Genomic DNA, 21,571 nt, shown 5'->3' on the forward strand with positions numbered 1-21,571 from the left:
AAATTTTAACTGGGACTCAATGAAAGTCAGGGAAGTCAGGATACAGAGATGGGGTGGGAAAGAATTCCAGACATGTGGGACAGCCAGTGAAAATGCCAGGATTTTGGAGGTGGATTGTCTTGTTCAAGGAACATCAAAGAAACCAAAGTTCCTGGTTTGAAGAGTATATGAAGTGATGTAATGTGTAAGAAGTGTGGAAAGGTGGAAGCATGGTTATGAGTGAGGTGATGTTATATTTGATTCTAGAGGTGAAAAGGAGCTACTGGAGTTTATTGAGTGAGATCACAGAAAAGTGTGTGTGTGTGTGTGTGTGTGTGTGTATGTGTGTGTGTGTGTATGTGTGTGTCTCACACATAGCCAGACCTGAATTTTAGGTAAATCACTTTGATAACTAAATGAAGTATGAATTGGAATGAAGAGAGACTTGAAGGTAGACAGATACACCAGTAGGCTATTGAAATAATCAAGATATGAGATGATGAGGTCTTGAACTACTCTCAGTATTTGAGAGGAGAAGAGAGCATGTTCTAGAAATGTTACAAACTTGAAATCCATAGGTCTTGGCAACAGTTTGGATATGGTAGATAGGAGAGATAGCAAAGAATTGAGGACAGCTAGGTTGCAAACCTGAAGGACTGGGGGGATAATGGTGGCTGCCATAGCAATAAGTAAGTTAGGAGGGGTGGGGGAAAGTTAGGGGAAAAAATCATGAGTTCAATTTTGGACATGTTGTGTTTAAGATATCTGCTGGATATCCAGTTTAAGATGTCTGAAAGGCACATGGAAATGTGAGACTGGAGGTCAGAAGAGAGTTTATGGCAAAATAAGTTGATCTGAGAATCATCATTACAGAAATGATAATTAAATCATGGGAATTGATGAGATTGTCCAAGTGAAGTAGTATAAAGGAAGATAATAGTAATCCCTCTAGAATTTTGCTAAGAACTGAAGTAAAACTCACCAGACTATAATCTATACACAATTTTCACCAGATTTCAAAGAAGGACAACAGTTGCCCCTCTCCAGTCTGTTGAGTCTTATTTTCTCCAGTCACTTGGACATCACTGGTAAGTAGTTCAGTAAATATATCTTCATATTCTTTTACGAAAGATGAACACAACCCTGTGAGTATATGCAGCTGCCTGAATGGACTCCCAGTTATCTGGGTAACTTAGCTCCTCCTCTCCTATCTATCTCCCCCTCCCCTTCCTTCTCCTCTCCAAAGGAAGGTAAATTTGGATGACCAAAAGATGCCCAGTTGACTTGGAGAGATCTCTTCCCTTCTCTTCCCTACTCTCTCCTCCCCTCCCCTCCCTTTCTCCAAAACCTTAAACCTACTTACTTCACTCTGAAGCTTGGACACCACTGGGACCTTCCCTAAGGACTCTTCTGGAACCTGGAACCTCCTGGCTCAAGAGTCATTATCAATAGTAACTGTTACTGTTTCCCTCCCAGCCTGATGTTTTTCTTTTTCTTCACCTCATTAAAGGGGCCAGGCCCTAGCTATTTCTTAAAGAGGCCTGTTCAATGAATGGGTGTTACTTCTTCCTAAGTGAGTACCTGCCCCTTTAGGCCAAGGTCTCCCAGTGCATCCTGGGTCATCTCCAGTCATCCTGATGAATATCTGGTCACTGGATTCAGATGACTCTGGAGGAGAAGTGAGGTTGGTGACCTGCACAGCCCTCCCTTACTCAAGACAAAGACAAATGCAAGTCACATCATCATTTCTCTGATGGCATGGTCTTCTTTGGCAAGGAAAGATGAACACACAACAACATTCTTTTAATATATTTAGGATATATTTAATCTAAGACAAGTGACTTGAATTAATAAAACCCAGTTAGGTCTTCTCTTACTGTCTCTTTCTTTATCTTATATATCAACTCCATATTAGCTACTTGTGTTTTTCTCTTCCTCCCTCCCTCCTTCCTTCCCTCCCTCCATCCCTCCCTCTCTCTCCTTCCTTCCTTCCTTTGTTCCTTCCTTTCTCTCTTTTTTTTCTTTGTTTCTTTTTTTTCCTCTGCTTCTTTCCTAAGAACATTCTGCTTGGCAGAGAAAAGAAGCAAAACCAAAAAAAATCAGCTCTGCCTCTCTCTTGTAGTAAGTTATTATCTTCTCACCCTTCCCATGTAATGATCTTATTCTTTTGCTGTTTCTCCTCTTTTCCTCATATAACTTTTAAAAGTTTTTTTTTAATTGTCCTGTTTTCTTCATCAGCTTCATCTCATTTTGATCACTAGCCCTCCGAGCACTATTTTACAACACTGTACACTGCCTTTGTTTTCATCTTCTGTTACTTGCTCTTACTTCCATCCTTCATACATTTCTTTAAAACAAAATCTAAGCTTGTTGTTGAGTTCCCTGTGTATCCACATAAGCCCTTTCAGGTAACTTTTCACTTTATGTCTTTAGATAGAAATAATGTTCAATAGGGCAAGTTCCCTTGAAGAAATGGGAAGAAATGAAATAAAGAACACAAATAGAAGAGTTAATCTTGGCAAAAAGGACCATTTCTTCTTCAGAGACTGAAATAAAGGAAGAGAGTATATATAGGTTATTATGTGAAGCAGAAATTATTAACCATTTGTGTGTGTGTGTGTGTGTGTGTGTGACAGAATGCTTTGGAAGTCAGAAGAAGCCTATAATCTCCTTCTCAGAATAATACTTTTACATGAGTAAAATACATAAATAGGATTACAAAGGAATATTGAAAGTGTACCTTTTTAATTAATTTCAATGGCCCCAATTCAGAAATACTAATGAAGTATTTTAAAGTCTGGATTAGGGAGGATATGGGAGATTATGATTATTCCCCTTTTGAATCAGAATGATTATATAGAACCATAAACTTAGAATTAGACATTACAAGCCTGGCATTGATCCATTTGTTAAGACTTTTTGAATTTAGTTACCCAACCAGCTGACCATCTTGCTCACAAGAATATAATAATACAGTTGATTAGATCCCTTGCCAAATCCAGGTAAGTAATGTCTATAAAATTCCCCTTACTTACACTCTAGTGATATTTTTCCCCATTACCCCTCTCCTTCTCCCCCTTCCCCCAGAAAAAGTTAGTCTTTCATTTTCTTGCTTTGGTGAACCCATTTTGGTTTTTAGTGATCAGTTTTTCCTTAGCTACTCTGTTATACAATTAATTAGGAAGGAGGTCTGAAAGTGTGTTGTTGGTCTGACAACATTGTGGAAACAGGGAAGAAAAGGGAGGGAAAACATTTGCTTTAGGTTATAATTATAAGAAAGATTTCTTTTCCACTTGTAGGAGTGCCACCATGAGGCTCAACAGCAGCACAGCCCCATTCCTGTTGACTGGCTTCCCAGGTCTGGAGAGAGCTCACTGCTGGATTTCCATCCCTTTCTTTTTTGTATATGCCTCGGTTATTCTTGGCAATGGCAGCCTCCTCTTCCTCATCAGAGATGACCGCAGCCTCCATGAGCCCATGTACTACTTTCTAGCTATGCTGGCAGCCACTGACCTTGGAGTGACCTTGACTACAATGCCTACAGTGATGGAGGTCCTATGGTTGAACCACAGAGAGATCAGTCATAAGTCATGCTTCTCCCAGGCCTATTTTATCCACACACTCTCAGTCATGGAATCTGGGGTATTACTTGCTATGGCTTATGACCGTTTTGTTGCTATTTGTAACCCTCTGAGATATACTTCTATCCTTACTGATTCTCGGGTGGTAAAGATTGGTCTTGCGGTCTCCATAAGAGCCTTTCTCTCCATTATACCCCTGATTCTGAAGCTACAGTGGTTTCCTTATTGCCATTCCCACATCCTTTCCCATACTTTCTGCCTCCACCAAGATGTTATCAAATTGGCCTGTGCTGACATCACCTTCAATCACATCTACCCTGTTGTTTTGGTTTCATTGACAGGCTTCCTAGACTCTTTTATCATCCTCTTCTCTTACATGTTAATTCTAAAGGCAGTCATGAACATTGCCTCTGGAGAGGAGAGAGCTAAGGCCCTCAACACCTGTGTTTCCCATATCTGTTGTGTCTTGGTGTTCTATGTAACAGTGATTGGTCTAACACTTATCCATCGTTTTGGGAAGCATGTACCACATGTGGTTCACATCACCATGAGCTATGTGTATTTCCTCTTCCCTCCATTAATGAACCCTATTATCTATAGTGTCAAGACCAAGCAAATACGGAATGGCATTCTTCGCATTTTCTCTCTGCGGAGATCCATAACTTGAGCTTTCCTTAGTAGGGTCTGTCATAAAAGGAGGGAGGATGGGTTTTCTGGGGTAAAGGGCCATGAAATTCCCAAAGAAGTTCAGAGATACATATCTTTCTCCTTTAGAATACATTGTGAGATTTTATATGGGGTCAAATATATTAGGCATAAATTTGAGACTCTAATTGCATATGATAATCTTATGCAGAAAGAAGTCATGATCTGAATATAAGAATGATGGAAAAGAGGAGTAACACACACAAAAGAAAATTTATTATCTTATTTAATTTTATCCCCACTTCACCACCTTCCTCTGCTAAAAGGTGACCATGGTCACTTTAGCACCTTGTTCTTGGTAATCATTCATTAGAGCAGAGAGGTGGGTTGTCAAATGTTCTTTTTGTGTATGTAACAAATTCTGATATTAGCTATTTTTTCCTCCCTCTCCCAATCGAGTGACTGTGAAGAACAAATCAAGCCTGTCTGGAGGCATGCATGGTCAAGGATAGAAGTAGTGACTGGTGAATTCCAGAGAACATGAAGAAAAATAATAAATAAAAGGAAATCAGTAGCACATGGAGACAAGAGAAGATTAGAGATTTTCACAGTGGATATAATATCGAATGGTTGGAGAACCTTAAAGATTTATCACCCCTTTATAATAAGAATAAAAATAGTACCTGAACTATAAAGTTGGGGAAAACCATGAATAAGTTGGAGAGACAAAAATAAAAGACAGACCCCCAATCCCCAATCTTTGACCAGTATTAAACAGTAGGTGAAGACAAGCTTTATTTCCACTGGAATTTTTAGGAGAGTAAAGCACACCCCCAGAAGAGGACTTTAAGTGATTCTGGGAATTTTAATACAAATTTATTACTGATGATTTCTCATACAAGGATTTCCATTTTATTGTACTTCTTTTATTAAAAATTTTTATCTTAATATTATGAACTGTATGCCTTTAAGTGGGAAGTAAATCTCACTATGCTTGGTGTGTGGATGCGTATGTAACAGGATTTGGGTATCTACATAGCATCTTCACATGTATCCTGCATGGAATGATCACCACTGAGACTGATAAATGATTTGTCACTGTATTTATTCTCATTATCCCCAAACCCAAATTTATATTCATTATCCCTAATTCAGGAATACGTTTACATATTCACCAATTACTACATTTACAACCTCTTCCTCATTAATTAGTAAGTCAGTTAGTTAATAAGCATTTATTAAATACTTCTATGTACCAGGAACTGTGCTGAACTCTGGGAATAAAATACAAATACAAAAGAAAAAAATATTTCCTCCCCTCAAGAAGTTAAGTAAGAAAATACATAAAAAGAAACTAATATGTGAGGGAGGGGAAAGGTAAGCAGTGCTGGGAGTCTCACATAAAAAGTATGAAATGCCTCCTAGAGAGGAATGAGACCTGTCTGGTATGGACAACCTCCTTAAAGTTTATAGGAAGAACCATCCAATCAAAGGGGAAGACTGAAGTCATTGAGGGTACTTTTAAAGCATCAGTTCCAGGACTAGAGTGACACTTCTGTTTGAAGAGTGTCTGCATGATAGAAAATGTCAAGGGCAGCCTGAAGGGAAAAATATGACCACACTGCAATTTATTTAATAAAATATACAAAACAGTTTTCTCATAAGCAATTGGTCACCTTTCTATGGCAAAACCTTAATCTCCTATGCTTAAATAAACATCAAAGTTACTAAAATACAATATATTAGCAATACGATTTATAATAACATAAAGACAAATATTATTCGCAGAGTTTTAGTTGTAAGAAAGATCACATCCAGAATCACCTCTAACCATTTCTCTATCTGTAGATAACTTCTGAAAAAAAAAAAACAGTCTTGCCATTCAGTTCACACAAGATGACAATATTTCTTCTCAAGAATTCTTTTTAACCTGTTTTAAAGATAGGGTTAAAATAGTTGTCCCTGGAAAGTAAGTTTTATTCATCGTATTTCTCTCTATTTTCCCATAGACTCTCAAGTCATCACAGTTCATTGCTCTCCAGATTGGCATTTAAATTTCCTCTACCTCAAAATTCTATTGTTTGTTAAAGAAATAGTAACAGGAAGTATAAAATCTGTTGGAGAGGCTATTGAAATTGGTATTATATATGAAAATTTTCAGACTTCCTGAGTAATAGCTATAAGACTAGAGAAATGAAACTCTTCCAGTATGTATTCAGGACTTTCATACTATGGAAGTCTCTGAAATAAGGCTTCAACAGGCATTTATATGAGGAGCTAAGAAGCACGGACTCTTCCATTGTCAATTTGGGTGAAGTAAAAGTCTCATTCTAAACCTCAGCTTTGATTTCTTTTACACAGTGATACTTTCTCTTCTGTGCTGGTTCTTCTCCTCTAATGTTTTGGAATTACCAATTTATGGGCATCTTTTTATTTCTTGTTCTCTGCTATCACAATGAGTGTTGCTTTGAATACTTTGGTATATATTTGGGTCCTTTTTCTCTCTTTGACTTCCTTGTGGGTATATACCTATAAGTGGGATCACTATGTCAAAGGGAAGGACATTTTAGTCATTTTTCTTTCATAATTTCATAAGTCACAACACACAGTTCAATTTACAACCAATTTTGTACACAATGTACCAAAGTATAGTGGGCAGGGGGAGGGATTGAGAGGCACAGCAAAAAATTCAGAGTAATTGCAAGGAATCACCTGAGTTTCCAAAATTCCCCTCCAAAAAAATTAAAATAATTACTCAAAATGAATTCTTGAGTGGCAGAATCAACAAAAGAATGGGGTGAAACAATATTTCAGCCCAAGAAAGCTCAGAAGTTCATGAGGAAAGTTCTGTCTCACTAAGGACAGAATGGCAAGCAGTCTAGCACAGGTTGCCCTGTGAAAGCTATCAGCAAGGCCCTGTGCTCCAGAACAAGCAATCAGGGAGACCCTAGGTCCCTACACGAGGCAGTCAGCATCAGGCCAAACCCTGTAGAAACCAGTAGAAGGCCTTGAGGGTGACTGAGTTAGCAACAGAAACTTCTGAAGTTCTTAGCCCAAAAATGGTAAGGGGGTTGGATAACTGGTCAGAAAGAAATTACAGAAGATTCTTTGTTGGCACTGCATGCAGGATTCTGTTGTATTGCTCAATTTCTGTTCTGGGTCATAGTCCCAGGTTAAGCAACATGACTAACAGGAGCAGATAATGTAAATAACACAAAGACCAATATTATTTATAGAGTTTTAGCTGTAAGAAATATCACATCCAGAGTCACCACACCTCTCCTTAGATAAAAAACAACCTTGGAAGAACTGAAACTTACAGATTCCCTAAACACAGCAGCATAAAAACCTGATATTTAGCACAATGCCCCTTCCACTCCAAGAGCTGAGCTCATCTTTAACATAAAATTGAAAGTCAGAAAAAGGCTAGAAAAATGAGCAAACATTAAAAAAGAGAGAACCTGACCTTAAAAAGTTACTATGATTACAGGGAAGGTAAAAACACACACTCAGAAAACAATGCAATCAAAGCAGCTACATGCAAAGCTTCAAAGAAAATATAAATTGGTTTAAGGCCCTGGAAGAGCTCAAAAAGGATTTTAAAAATCAAATAAGAAGAAAAATTGGAAAAAATGAAAGTGATGCAAGAGAGAGTCAAGAGCTTGGCAAAAAGAGGCACAAAAATACTGAAGAAAATAATTTAAGAAAAATCAGGAAAAGCCAAATGTTAAAAGAAGCACAAAATACTACTGGATAGAATTCCTTAAAAAGCAGAATTGACCAAATGGAAAAGGAGGCACAAAAATACACTGAAGAAAAGAACTCCAAAACTGAGGAGATGCCTTTCAATTGGGGCATGGTTGAACATGTTATGTATTATGATTTTAATGGAATACTACTGTGCTATATGAAATGATGAGCTGGCTGATTTTAGAAAAACCTGGAAAGACCTACATGAACTGATCCAAAGTGAAAAAGGAGGAGAATATTATGCATAGTAACAGCAGTATTGTATGATCATGATCAACAATGAAAAATTTGGTTATTCTCAGTGGTCCAATGATGTAAGAAAATTCCACAAAATTTATCATGAAAAATGCTATTCACCTTCAGAGGGGGGGAAAAACTGATGGACTCTGAATGTACATCAAAGCATAGTATTGTTCACTTTATTTTTTGCGTGTTTTTTCCCTTCTTTGGGTTTCTGTTTTCTTTCACAGCATGACTAATAGTGTAATATATTTTGCATGACTAAACATATTTAACCTATATCCAATTGTTTACCATCTCAGGGAGGGGGGAAGAGAACGGAGGGAGGAAATTTGGAGCTCAAAATTTTGTCAAATAAATGTTAAAAATATATCTTTACATGTAATTGGGGAAAAATAAAATATTATTCAAAAAGAAAAGAACTAATTTGGAAGAAACATGAGAGCAATTCAAGAAAATCATGAAAACTGAGTTAAGACCTTGCTAAAGGAGATCCAAAAAATGCTAAGACTAATACAATTGGCAAAAGTGGTCTTAAAAGTCAATGAGAAGGAGAATGCCTTAAAAAGCAGAACTGACAAAGTGGAAAAGGAGATCCAAAAACTCACTGAAGAAAATAATACCTTAAAAATTATAATGGACCAAATGGAAACTAATGACTTTATGAGAAATTAAGAAATTATAAAACAATGCCAAAAGCATAAAACATAGAAGACAATGTGAAATATTTCATTGGAAAAATAACTGACCTAGAAAATAGATCCAGGAGAGACAATTTAAAAATTATTGGTATACCTAAAAGGCATGATTAAAAAAGAAAAGCCTAGACATCATCTTTCAAGACATTATCAAGGAAAACTACCCTGAAATTCTAGAATCAAAGGGTAAAATAGAAATGAAAAGAACACTGATCACCTTCTGAAAGAGATCCCAAAAGGAAAACACCTAGGAATATTGTAGAAAAATTCCAGACTTCCCAGGTCAAGAAGAAAATATTACAAGCAGCCAGAAAGAAACAATTCAAGTATTGTGGAAATACAATCAGGATAGCACAGGACTTAGTACCTTCTACACTAAGAAAGTGGGGGGTTTGGAATATGATATTTCAAAGGTCAAAGGAGGTAGGATTAAAAGCAAGAATCATCTACCCAGAAAAACTGAAAATAATACTTCAGAGGAAAAATGAAATTTCACTGAAATAGAGGACTTCCAAGCATTCTTGTTGCAAAGACAAGAGCTGAACAGAAAATCTGACTTTCAAATATAAGAATAAAGAGAAGTATGAAAAGATAAACAGGTAAAAGAAGCCATAAGATAGTAATTAAAGTTGAACTGTTTGAATTCCTACATGGAAATATGATATTTTTAATTCATGAGAAATTTCTCAATATTAGTGTAATTAAATAGAATATAAGTATGAGTATGTATGTGTATCTATATATGTATGTATTATATATGTGTATGTATGTATATGAAGGTATATATACATATATATGTAGATATATGTAGATATATATGTATGTTTATGTAGACAGATGACACAGGGTGAGCTGCATATGATGGGAAGATACCTAAAAAATAAAATTAAATGTTGAGAGGAATGTACTGAAAGAAAGAGAAAGGAAGAGGTAGAATGTAGTAAATCATCTCACATAAAAGAAGCAAAAAAGAGCTTTTACAATGGAGGAGAATAGGGAGAAGGTGAGGGGGAACAAGTGAGACTTAATTTCATTGGATATGGCTTAAAGAGGGAATCACACACACCCAGTTGGGTATGGAAATCTACCTAACCCTGCAGGAAGGCAGAGGGGAAGGGGATAGGAGTGACAGGATAATAGAAGGTATGACAGATTGGGGGAAGAGGTAATCAGAAGCAAACACTATTGTAGGGGTATAGATCAAGGGAGAGATTATAATAAATGGAGGGTAGGACAGGATAGAGGGAAATGTAGTTAGTCTTTTGCAGCATAACCATTTTGGAAACATTTTGCATGGCTACCCATGTATGACCTATATGGAATTTCTTGCTTTTTCAATGAGGGTAGGTGGAGAGGGAGGAAGGGAGAAAACATGGAATTCGAAGCTTCAAAAATGAATGTTAAAAATTGTTTTTTTCATGAAACTGGGAAATAAGATGTACTGGCCATGGAATATAGAAATCTATCTTGTCCCACAAGAAAATAGAGGGGAGGGGGTTGGGTGAAGGAGGTTATAGAAGGGAGGGCAGATAGTGGAAAGAGGTTGTTGAGGTCCATGCTGTCTTGAGGTGGAGAGAGATGAGGAGGAAATTTGAAATTCAAAATCTTATGTAAGTGAATGTTGAAAACTGAAAATAAATAAATTATATTTAAAAAAAAGAAAGAAAGAAAAGAACTCCTTAAAAAGTAGAATTGGCCAAATGTGAAAGGAGGTACTAAAGCCCACTGAAGAAAATTATTCCTTAAAAATTGGAATTGCATAAGTGGAAGCTAATGGCTCCATGAAACATCAAAAAACAATTAAAAGAAGGAAAAAAGAAGAAATGTGAACTATCTCATCAGGAAAACAACTGAATCCTACAATACATTGTTTATAGGAAAGACACCTGAAATGAAGTCATACACAAAGTAAAGGTAAAGTGCTGGAGGAGAATCAATTATGCTTCAACAGAAATTTTAAAAAAAAGCACAGGTAGCAGTCATGATTTCAGACAAAGCAAAAGTAAATATAGATGTAATCAAAAGCAATAAACAGTGAAGCTACATTTTGCTAAAAGGGACCATAAAGGTAATATCAATACTGAACTTAGATGCACCAAACAGTATAACATCAAAATTCTTATTGTCTGGTTTGTCCTTTGTTGTCAAAGAGGACCATGTCATCAGGGAGATGATGACATGACTTGCAGTTGACTTTGATTTGAGTGAGGGAGGGCTGTGCAAGGTCACCAGCCTCACTTTTTCCTCCACAGTCATATGGGTCCAGTGGACAGATAATGAACAGATTAGGATGACTGGAGATGGCCTAGAATTAATGAGAGACCTTGGCCCTTTTAAGCTAAGGTCTTTCCAAGTTCTCACTTTGAGTGAGACAATGCCCATTCAATGAATAGACCTCTGTAAGCAGTGAATCAAAGAATAGCCCCTTTTACTAAAAAAAAATATCAAACTGAGAGGGGAAGACCCTCAAAGTTGTTGGCCAAAAGAGAAATTGTTTCTATTTACAATTCACTATGAACCTGGAGGGGCCAAAAAATAACCATTAAGTGTTACTTGGGCAATTGCTTTCTAATCCCAACGATCTAGAGTGAAATGGATTTAAGGTTTAGTCTCTGAGAAAGAAATCTGGCCAGTAAACCCCAAATTAATTAAGTAAAATGAGTCAAAGGAGGAAATAGATAATAAAACCATATGAGTAGGAGACCTCAACTCTTGACTTTCAGAACTAGATAAACCTAAGAAAAATATGCAAGAAAGAAGTTAAGGAAATGAACAGAACTTTATCAAAGTTAGACATGATAGACCTCTGGAGAAAACTGAATGGGAATTGAAAGAAATCTAACTTTTTTCTCAGTGGTACCTGGCACCTACACAAAAATTAGCCATGTATCATGGCATAGAACTTCACAACCAAATTCAGAAAAACAGAAATATTGAATGCATCCTTTATAGATCATAATATAATAAAACCATATTCAATAAAGAACTATAGAAAAATAGATTAAAATTAATTGAAAGATAACTAATATAGTCCTAAAAACTGAGTAGGTCAAAAAACAAATTATAGAAACAGGGAGAAGAAATCTATACAGATTTAGAAATAAAAACAAAACAGATACAGAGATCAATAATTTTATTAAAGAGAGAGATAACAATTTGAAAACATACCAAAATTTGTGGGATGCAGTCAAAGTAGTACTTAGGGGAAAGTCTATGTCTCTAAATGCTTACATCAATAAAATAGGAAAAGAGTGGATCAATGAATTGGGCATGTCACTTAAAAAAAAGCAACATAGAAAAAGAAGAAACTTAAAATCTCCAGTTAAACACCAAATTTTAAAGCCTGAAAATCAAGGGAGAGATTTAGTAAAACTGAAAGTAAGAAAACCATTGAACTAATAAATAAAACTATGAGATGGTTTTATGGGGGAAACAAAAAACCAATGAAACAGATATTTGTTAATTTCCTAAAAAAAAAGAAAGAAGAAAACCAAATGAGCAATATCATAATAAAAAGGGTCAATTCACTTCCAAATAAGAGGGAACTAAAACAATTATTAGGAACAAATTTCTCCTATTAGCCATGTTTCATTCTTCACTTTGATTCCATTATCTCTTTGCAAACAGGATGAGTGACATGAAGAGTTTATGCCAAAGGGGGGAAACTTGTAGCCTCGAGGCCACATGTGGTCCTCTAGATCATCAAGTGTGGCCCTCCACAAACTTCACAGCAGTTTGGAATTATTCAGAGTTCTGCACTTAAGGACCTAGAGAGCAATGTGTGATCTCAGAGTTTCAGGTTTCCCACTTATGGTTTAGGATCTAGAATAGGATTCTTCCTAAATTTGGGAAAGGCCCTACTTTATTCTAAACAGAGTGACATTACACTCTTTGAATGAGAGACTTAAGCTTCCCCCCTTTATCTCTCTCTGATCTGATCCTAAGCAGAAAAGTAATTAAATTCAACAGACACTTATCAAGTCTAGTTCATAAATCTTATGCTAAGAAATGGGAGACATTCAAAGTTTAGACCACCTCAGCCTCTATAGTTTAGTGGAGAGGCTAGGATACATTCACAAATATTTATACCAATATATTAGAAAAAAGTCAAACAGTGTGTTTAATGGTTGTGGTTGTGGTGGGTGTGGAATATGAAGAAAAATTATACTCCAATCCCCAAATATTACTCCCAGGGACCCTTTAAATTGGATCAAGGAAGTTTTAGGGCAGATTATATGACAAATGATTTCCAGTTCACATAGTAGATAATACATTAATGGGACTTATTTTTCTAGGAGAAAATATAATTCAGAAATGAAAATCAATTGATACATGGTGCCTAATGTATAAGGACCAAAGCTTATAGGTGGATTTCAAGAGCATCTGAGACCTTGGAGACTGACCTAAGGGAGTACACAAATGACCTTTCACAGCAGGGTAGTGGTCTCTAGTGATCAGTGGTGTAAAGACCGCTAGTGGTCTCTGGTGGTCAGATACAGCCTTCTTTATTCTCCAAACTGGAGTTTGGAGATTCTTGACATCACCTCTTGAGAAAAACTCAGGCTGAAGTTCCCCTATGTTGGGAGGGAGAGAGAAGGCTGTTTACCCAGGAACTAAATGTATGAGAGAGGGAAAAAGGGCTCTCAGGAGTCAGTTGCTTCTATAAACACTCTGGCAAGAATGTACTCTGTGGACTCTTAGGTTTAAGGATATTAATAGCCCTATTGTTCAGATTTAAGTTACTTTCTAACCTTAAATCAAGCTCTAGTGAACTAGGAAAATGTTTTTCAAATACTTGAGAGAAGGGGATGGTTGTTTAGAATTTACAGCTTGCCAGGTACTTCCCAACTAGTTTTTGAGGAAGGTGGAGAAAGCAGCAGGTGGGTTTATTACTATTCTTACTACTACTACTTTTGCTCCTCTGTGCTAAAGTGGAAGACAGAGAAGAGATAGTATGATGTAGGTTGTAAGGGTGAAAGATTTGGAGTCAAGAGGACTTGAGTTCAAGTACTGACTACTGTGCAGTGTGACCTTGGGCAAATCACGTTACTGTTATGAGCCATTTTCTTATGCACAAAAGAAGAAGGATGGACAAGAGAATTGTTTCTACTGTCTCTTCCAGTTGCAAATTTATGATCCTATGACAGAACTCATTCTGCTATAGTAAGGGTCATATCTCAGACCTCACCATTAGCTACAACTGGCTAGTTCAATAATTATGAACTTTGAAATTCTCTCTAATTCTTCAGTCTCTCTCACTGTGACTTACTCCTCTTAAAATTTCTTTCTTTCTTTATAGACTTCAATTTTTCTACACTTTTCTGTATTCTTAATTTGTCACCCTTATTCTGGTCTCACTTTCCTTCTTTTGCTATCTTGGCCATTTTAAACACAGACTTCTATATCTTTGTTTCTCTTGACTCTATGTTCTATTTCATCATATCTTCCCAAGTGCCAACTCCCCTCTCCTCCCCCATTAATATACCTTCTTTACTCCTCTCAAGCTACTGAATGCATTGCATCTCATAGAAATTCAGATTACCTCATGTCAACTGAGACATCTGGGCCTTGAACATGGTAGGTTTTCAGTGCATGGTAGTTCAATGAACAAATTGTCAGGTGGATCCATGAAGGAAAAATGGATGGTTGTAACCTCAGGCATCCCCAGGAATCAAGATAAGGTAACTTTTGAGGGATCATTAGAATGTAGGATAGATGTGAAGGATTTCAGAGCTAAAAAGACTGTTTAGTCAAATCTCTTTACTCAGAAGAGGAAACTGAGACCAAACAGGGTAAGTGACTTGCTAATGATGATTATAACATTTTACTGCCCTGTTCTCATATCCTTCCTCCTACCTCTTCAGACCAGTACCTCTCAGGAGCTCTCATCCCTGGGATTAGTCTGATAGTGTCCAGGGTTGCAGCAGGGAGCACCAGATAAGCTTATAGGTACAGCTGACTCATTCCTTTGGTGATGATCAGTCAATGTTTCAGGAAGACAGTGTGAGTCAAAGACTTACTAAATCACTCATTTGGCGTTTTAGCTTATAAATTGGTCAGCAGCTCAATATGTATGCTATTAGATTACTAAGTCAGTGGGCCAAGACAATTGTTGTCAGTCAGGGCCAGGTGACCAGTCATATTCAAAGAACATTTCCCTAGAGTTCTTTGTTTGCTCTTTTGCCCCACGATCCCATCCCTTATATCATCTTTATTTGTGTATGTGTCACACCTTGCCTAATAGATTGCAAATTCTAGGAGTTCAAGACACATGTGTTTTACCTTGTTATCACCAGCAACCAGTACATTTGTGCTCATGTTATATGCTTAACAAGAATTGGTTACATTGAACTTAACATCCTAACATTTAAGAATTAGCTTCTGTATGTGGAGCACAATGTTTATTTAAAATATATACATAATATTAAAAATATAAATAGTATCATTATATTAGAACATTATATATATTATGTATACTGATATGTCCCAATATAATACATATTCTAGATTTTATTACATTATCTGGAATATTCTAATACATTCTGTGTTTCTATAAGTTCAGATACACTCATATGTATACATATGTATATGTGTGTATATGTACTTGTGTGTATATATGTATATGTATATAAAGATATAGATATACCAAGTATTCCAAAAACTTTAGTGCAATTTTAAGCTAATAAAGTTAAAAAGCAATAAACATAAAACTACATTAAGACTTTTGGGACACTTTGTGTTATGTCATTTGATCCTCAAAAAAACTCATGTGCTATTTTTTTAACCAGTTTTATAGATGAGAAAAATAAGGCTGATAAAGGTTAAATAACTTGGGGGGCGGAGCCAAGATGGCGGAGTAGAAAGACGCACATATGCTACCTCTGAACCCATTGCCCATAAAATATCTGTAAAAAAAGAACCACCGGCAAATTCTAGAGTAGCAGAAGCCACAGAACAATGGAGCGGAGATTTCTGCTCTAGAGAGCCTGAAAACCTCTCGCAAAAGGTCCCTCATGCCCCAGACCCAGAGCAGAGCCCAACCTTGCCTCGGCAGCACCACGTGGAAAGGAGCGGATCTGAGCAGGCTTCAGGGACGGAGTCTCCAGTGGCCGCGTAGTTCCCCCACCCACAGCTCACAAGGGTCAGTGAGAGGGTCTCTTCGGTGGGTCAAGAGGGGTGTGGGGTGCCCCCATAACTCAGGCCCCCTCGGGAGGCAGTAGCCAAGGCGGGAGCAGACCTGGGCTCCCCAAGCAGGCAGGACCCTGGATCCATTGTTGAAGGACTCTGCATAAACCCCCTGAGGGAACTGAGCCTGCGAGGCGGCCCTGCCCCTACCTGAGCACCTGAACTTAATCTCACACTGAATAGCAGCCCTGTCCCCGCCCAAAGCCCTGAGGCTGGGAAGCAGCATTTGAATCTCAGACCCCAAGCACTGGCTGGGCAGATCTGGAGGCCAGGTTGGGGTGGAGAGGACACTCAGAAGTCAAATCACTGGCTGGGAAAATGCCCAGAAAAGGGAAAAAAAAATAAGACTATAGAAGGTTACTTTCTTGGTGAACAGGCATTTCCTCCCTTCCTTTCTGATGAGGAAGAACAATGCTTACCATCAGGGAAAGACACAGAAGTCAAGGCTTCTGTATCCCAGCCCACTCAATGGGCTCAGGCCATGGAAAGGCTCAAAAAGGATTTTGAAAATCAAGTTAGAGAGGTGAAGGAAAAACTGGGAAGAGCAATGAGTGACATGCTAGCAAAGAATGAAAAACAAGTAAACACCCTGCTAAAGGAGACCCAAAAAAAATGCTGAAGAAAATAACACCTTGAAAAATAGGCTAACTCAATTGGCAAAAGAGGTTCAAAAAGCCAATGAGGAGAAGAATGCTTTCAAAAGCAGAATTAGCCAAATGGAAAAGGAGATTCAAAAGCTCACTGAATAAAATAGTTCTTTCAAAATTAGAATGGAATAGATGGAGGCCTGAGAAACCAAGAAATCACAAAACAAAACCGAAAAAATGGAAGATAATGTGAAATATCTCATTGGAAAAACAACTGACCTGGAGAATAGATCCAGGAGAGACAATTTAAAAATTATGGGCCTACCTGAAAGCCATGATCAAAAAAAGAGCCTAGACATCATCTTTCATGAAATTATCAAGGAAAACTGCCCTGAGATTCTAGAACCAGAGGGCAAAATAAGTATTCAAGGAATCCACAGAACACCGCCTGAAAGAGATCCAAAAAGAGAAACTCCTAGGAACATTGTGGCCAAATTCCAGAGTTCCCAGATCAAGGAGAAAATATTGCAAGCAGCTAGAAAGAAACAATTCAAGTATTGTGGAAATACAATCAGGATAACACAAGATCTAGCAGCTTCCACATTAAGGGATTGAAGGGCGTGGAATAGGATATTCCAGTAGTCAAAGGAACTAGGACTAAAACCAAGAATCACCTACCCAGCAAAACTGAGTATAATAGTTCAGGGGAAAAATTGGTCTTTCAATGAAATAGAGGACTTTCAAGCATTCTTGATGAAAAGACCAGAGCTGAAAAGAAAATTTGACTTTCAAACACAAGAATGAAGAGAAGCATGAAAAAGTAAATAGCAAAGAGAAGTCATAAGGGACTTTACTAAAGTTGAACTGTTTACATTCCTACATGGAAAGACAATATTTGTAACTCTTGAAACTATTCAGTATCTGGGTACTGGGTGGGATTACACACACACACATGCACACACACACGCGCACACACATAGAGACAGAGTGCACAGAGTGAATTGAAGAGGATGGGATCATATTTTAAAAAAATGAAATCAAGCAGTGAGAGAGAAATATATTGGGAGCAGAAAGGGAGAAATGGAATGAGGCAAATTATCTCTCATAAAAGAGGCAAGCAAAAGACTTATTAGTGGAGGGATAAAGAGGGGAGGTGAGAGAAAAACATGAAGTTTACTCTCATCACATTCCACTAAAGGAAGGAATAAAATGCACACTCATTTTGGTATGAAAACCTATCTTACAATACAGGAAAGTGGGGGATAAGGGGATAAGCAGGGTGGGGGGGATGATGGAAGGGAGGGTATGGGGAGGAGGGAGCAATTTGAGGTCAACACTCATGGGGAGGGACAGGATCAAAAGAGAGAACAGAAGTAATGGGGGACAGGATAGGATGGAGGGAAATATAATTAGTTCTTACACAACACTACTATTATGGAAGTCATTTGCAAAACTACACAGATTTGGCCTATACTGAATTGCTTGCCCTCCAAAGGGAAGGGGTGGGGAGGGAGGGAGGAAGAGAAGTTGGAACTCAGAGTTTCAGGAACAACTCTAGAGTACTGTTCTTGCCACTAGGAAATAAGAAATACAGGTAAAGGGGTATAGGATGGAGACAAGGGCAGAGAGGGATGATAGAAGAGAGGGCAGATTGGCAGACAGGGGCAATTAGAACGCTCGGTGTTTTGGGGTGGGGGGAGGGGGCAAAAGGGGAGAAAATTTGGAACCCAAAATTTTGTGAAAATGAATGTTAAAAGTTAAATAAATAAAGAAAGAAAGAAAAAACAAGAAAAAATAGGTTAACTGACTTGCCTTGGATCACACAACTAATAAGGACTGAGGTGAAATTTAAATTAAACTCTTCCTGACTTCATAATAAGAATTATATATCTACATATATGTGTATACATAATATATACACACAAATGGACTATTGGAGGTATGGGGAAGGGTGTAAGATCGGTAGATCATGGAAGATTTCTTGGAGAAGTTAGCTGTTTTGCTGTGCTTTAAAAGATGGGTAGGATATTAATATTTAGAGACTGTGTAGGGTAATGCATTCTAGGTGTGGAGGAAGCTATAAACAAAAGCATGAAAGCAGGGTGGTGAACAATATATATATTTTCCACATAAGGGTGGTGATGAATCTATATAGGGATGGTGGTGAATAATTCAATTTGGATGGAGAATAGAATATATGAAATGGACTAGCATGAGAGAATAGTGGAAAGGGATAGTAGCACCACTAGTAAAGGGCATTAAATGATACCAAGACTGGCAGATTGCACTGAGTTGTACAATATATGCCCAAGTTTGTGTGGTAAATGGAAAAATGCACACCGTGTAAACAGTATTTGGAAGAGGGCTTTTCAGTATTCTGATTCTTCCTGCTCCCTCGATTGGAAAGACAGAACAGAAAGAATCAGAATACTCAAGAAAAAATGGCAAATGGAAAGGTGTAGGACAGAGAATTTGAAATAAGATTGGAAAAGAAGAGGTAAAGAAAGAAAGAAGGAGATTGGAAAGGGAACAAAGGTGAACCTGCTGGGCCAGAAAGCAGAGTGAGGAGACAGCTGAGCAGAGAAGGATTCTGAGTTAATAAAAACCTATAACACCTTCAGTATTTGTTGAGTGCTTTCTGTGCCATATATAGGCACCTGTCTTTTGTGGAGTTGGGGCTCCAAATAGAAACATAGGATAGTGCCTTCTCTCAGTTCATAGTTTTGTCAATTAATGTCAACATCCCCTGCTTTAGGGGTCTGTGAATAGAGGCTCTGGATCACTCTGCCCCCTTTCCCTCTCTCCCATACTAAGGAATGGCAAAGATATTTACCTTGGACCAATTCCAGTCCTTTTTTTTTTTTGGCAATAAAATATTATGGGTATAGAGAACATTTGGAAGGTTCTGAGAATCCTTCTCCTCTAGGGACCTGAACAATTATACCACATGTGACTTTAATGTCTGACCTCTATGGGTTGAGGGGAAGGTAAATTTTCTTATATTGACATAACTTTAGTACAACATTGTTTCTTCGTCTATGAAATGGGGACGATAATGGCATTTACCTTCTAGGGTTGGTGTAAGGACAAAATAAGATGTTTGTAAAACACTCACTTTACAATCTTTAAAATGATACACAAACATCCAAATTATTATTAATGACCATTGCTAGTATGACTGATATTTCCAGGAAACGTGGGTGAGCTAGAAGGGTCAAAATGAAAAGGAAATAGCTTTTCCCTTGCACAAAGGGAAATGTTCATCCTAGAAAGTTTTCTGTCTAGAAAAATGTGACCTGGACAGCCTAAGGAAGCCAGAGCAGGTAACCAGAGGAAGTATGGATTCATCAGCAAAAAAGGAATGAGAAAAAACGGAGACAATCAAATAAAAAACAAAAAAGGTAAAAAGCTAGAAAGAGAAAAGATTTCCATGATAATTGACATTCTCCACTCATTGTGAAGCATCCAGCCTTCTCTGCCTGAGTCAGTTCCAACTCTTATCTGTACTGGCAGTTACAAGTCAAAACCATTCAGAGTTTATCCTGGAGAGAGATTATGGAGCTATGCAAGCTCTTTTTGTATAGAAGAGGGGTTGAGATCAAAGATAATGTTTAAAAATAGTTTAGGTTAAGCGACCTTCCAAGGTCCAAACAAATGAGGAGGAATGTATGTATGCAGAATATAGGCTAAAAGTGCAAGTTTAGGCAAGCACTCAATGAAACAGAAAGAGAAATGGTATTCAAAGTGATTCAGGGTACCTGGATTCTAATCTCAACTCCAACTATTGCTAATATGTCAGTCAAAGGATCTATTTCGTCCTTAGTCTGTATTTCAAAAGAGGTATAAGGTCTATGATGAGAGATGACAGCTTATTATTGTGTTCTCTAGTGATCAGACCAAATCTGGCAGGGATAGGGGGGAGAGTGGGGATGGGGGAGAGGGGTTATGTTCAGTTTTGAGCCCCAAACTTTAGCTAGACATGAATAAGTTGGAGAGTATCCAGACAGCATCCAAGGCAGAGGAAGGTCACTTTGGGGGGATAATTATTCTAGTGAAGAAAAGAATTAGGGGAAAACGTGGTCATTGTTTTCATGTATGTGAAGGACTGTCATAACAGGGATTGGACTTGTTTTGCTTTTCTTCAAAGGGAAGGAGTCTGAACAGTTGGTAGAAGCTGTAAAGAGGTAACTTTAGGCTTGAATCAAGAAAACACTTCCTGCCAAGTGGAACTATTCCACAGTGGAATGGGCTGCCTTGGGAGGTAGAGGTTTCCCATCAATGGAGGTCTTAAAGTGAAGGTGGTAATTATATGTGGAGTACATTATAGAAGGGACTGTTGGTAAAGTACTAGTTGGCCCCTAACATCCATTTCCAAACTCAGGTTTCTCTAACTCTGTGATCATTGGTCAATTGCCTAACCTCTCAAGCTCCAGTTTCTTCATGTGCATAATGGAGATAATAAATGCTATTACCACACATCTCACAAGATAGTTCAAAGTGTTTTTCAGACCTTAGGTTGATGCATAAATGTGAGCCTTAAATATGCTTATTATTGTGATTGAGTTCAGTAGGAAACTATCAAACATTTTGTTTGATTCAGGCATCAAGAACTTAGTGGCTGGTGGTCACAGCCTTAACTTCACCTCCCCATTCCTCATTCTGTTCATAATCCCATATTTGTTATTGCCATTAAGTCATATAGCCAAGGGTTGTGTGTGTGTGTATGTATGTGTGTATGTGTGTATATGTGTGTATGCATGAATGTTTATGTGTATGTATGTGTGTATACATGCATGTATATGCGTGTGTGTGTGTGTGTTTTGGGGAAGGAGAGGAGATAGATAGCCTGAAAGCATAGGAATGAGAAAATCCAGACTTTGAAAATTAGAAGACAAAATGAAACTGA

The 21,571-nt window shown here is 37.7% G+C and overlaps 1 protein-coding gene across 1 annotated transcript; it reads left to right on the forward strand.

Moving 5' to 3' along the window:
• Positions 1–734: 734 nt before the first annotated feature.
• LOC140504834 (olfactory receptor 51B6-like) lies at positions 735–5,153 on the forward strand. The gene is made up of 2 exons (XM_072610184.1): positions 735–1,067; positions 3,279–5,153. The coding sequence occupies exon 2, from the start codon at positions 3,289–3,291 to the stop codon at positions 4,225–4,227; it is 939 nt and encodes a 312-aa protein (XP_072466285.1). The 5' UTR covers positions 735–1,067; positions 3,279–3,288; the 3' UTR covers positions 4,228–5,153.
• The last annotated feature ends 16,418 nt before the right edge of the window (positions 5,154–21,571 follow it).

This window comes from Notamacropus eugenii, chromosome 5 (genome assembly GCF_028372415.1).
Source record: "Notamacropus eugenii isolate mMacEug1 chromosome 5, mMacEug1.pri_v2, whole genome shotgun sequence".
Taxonomy (NCBI): domain Eukaryota; kingdom Metazoa; phylum Chordata; class Mammalia; order Diprotodontia; family Macropodidae; genus Notamacropus; species Notamacropus eugenii.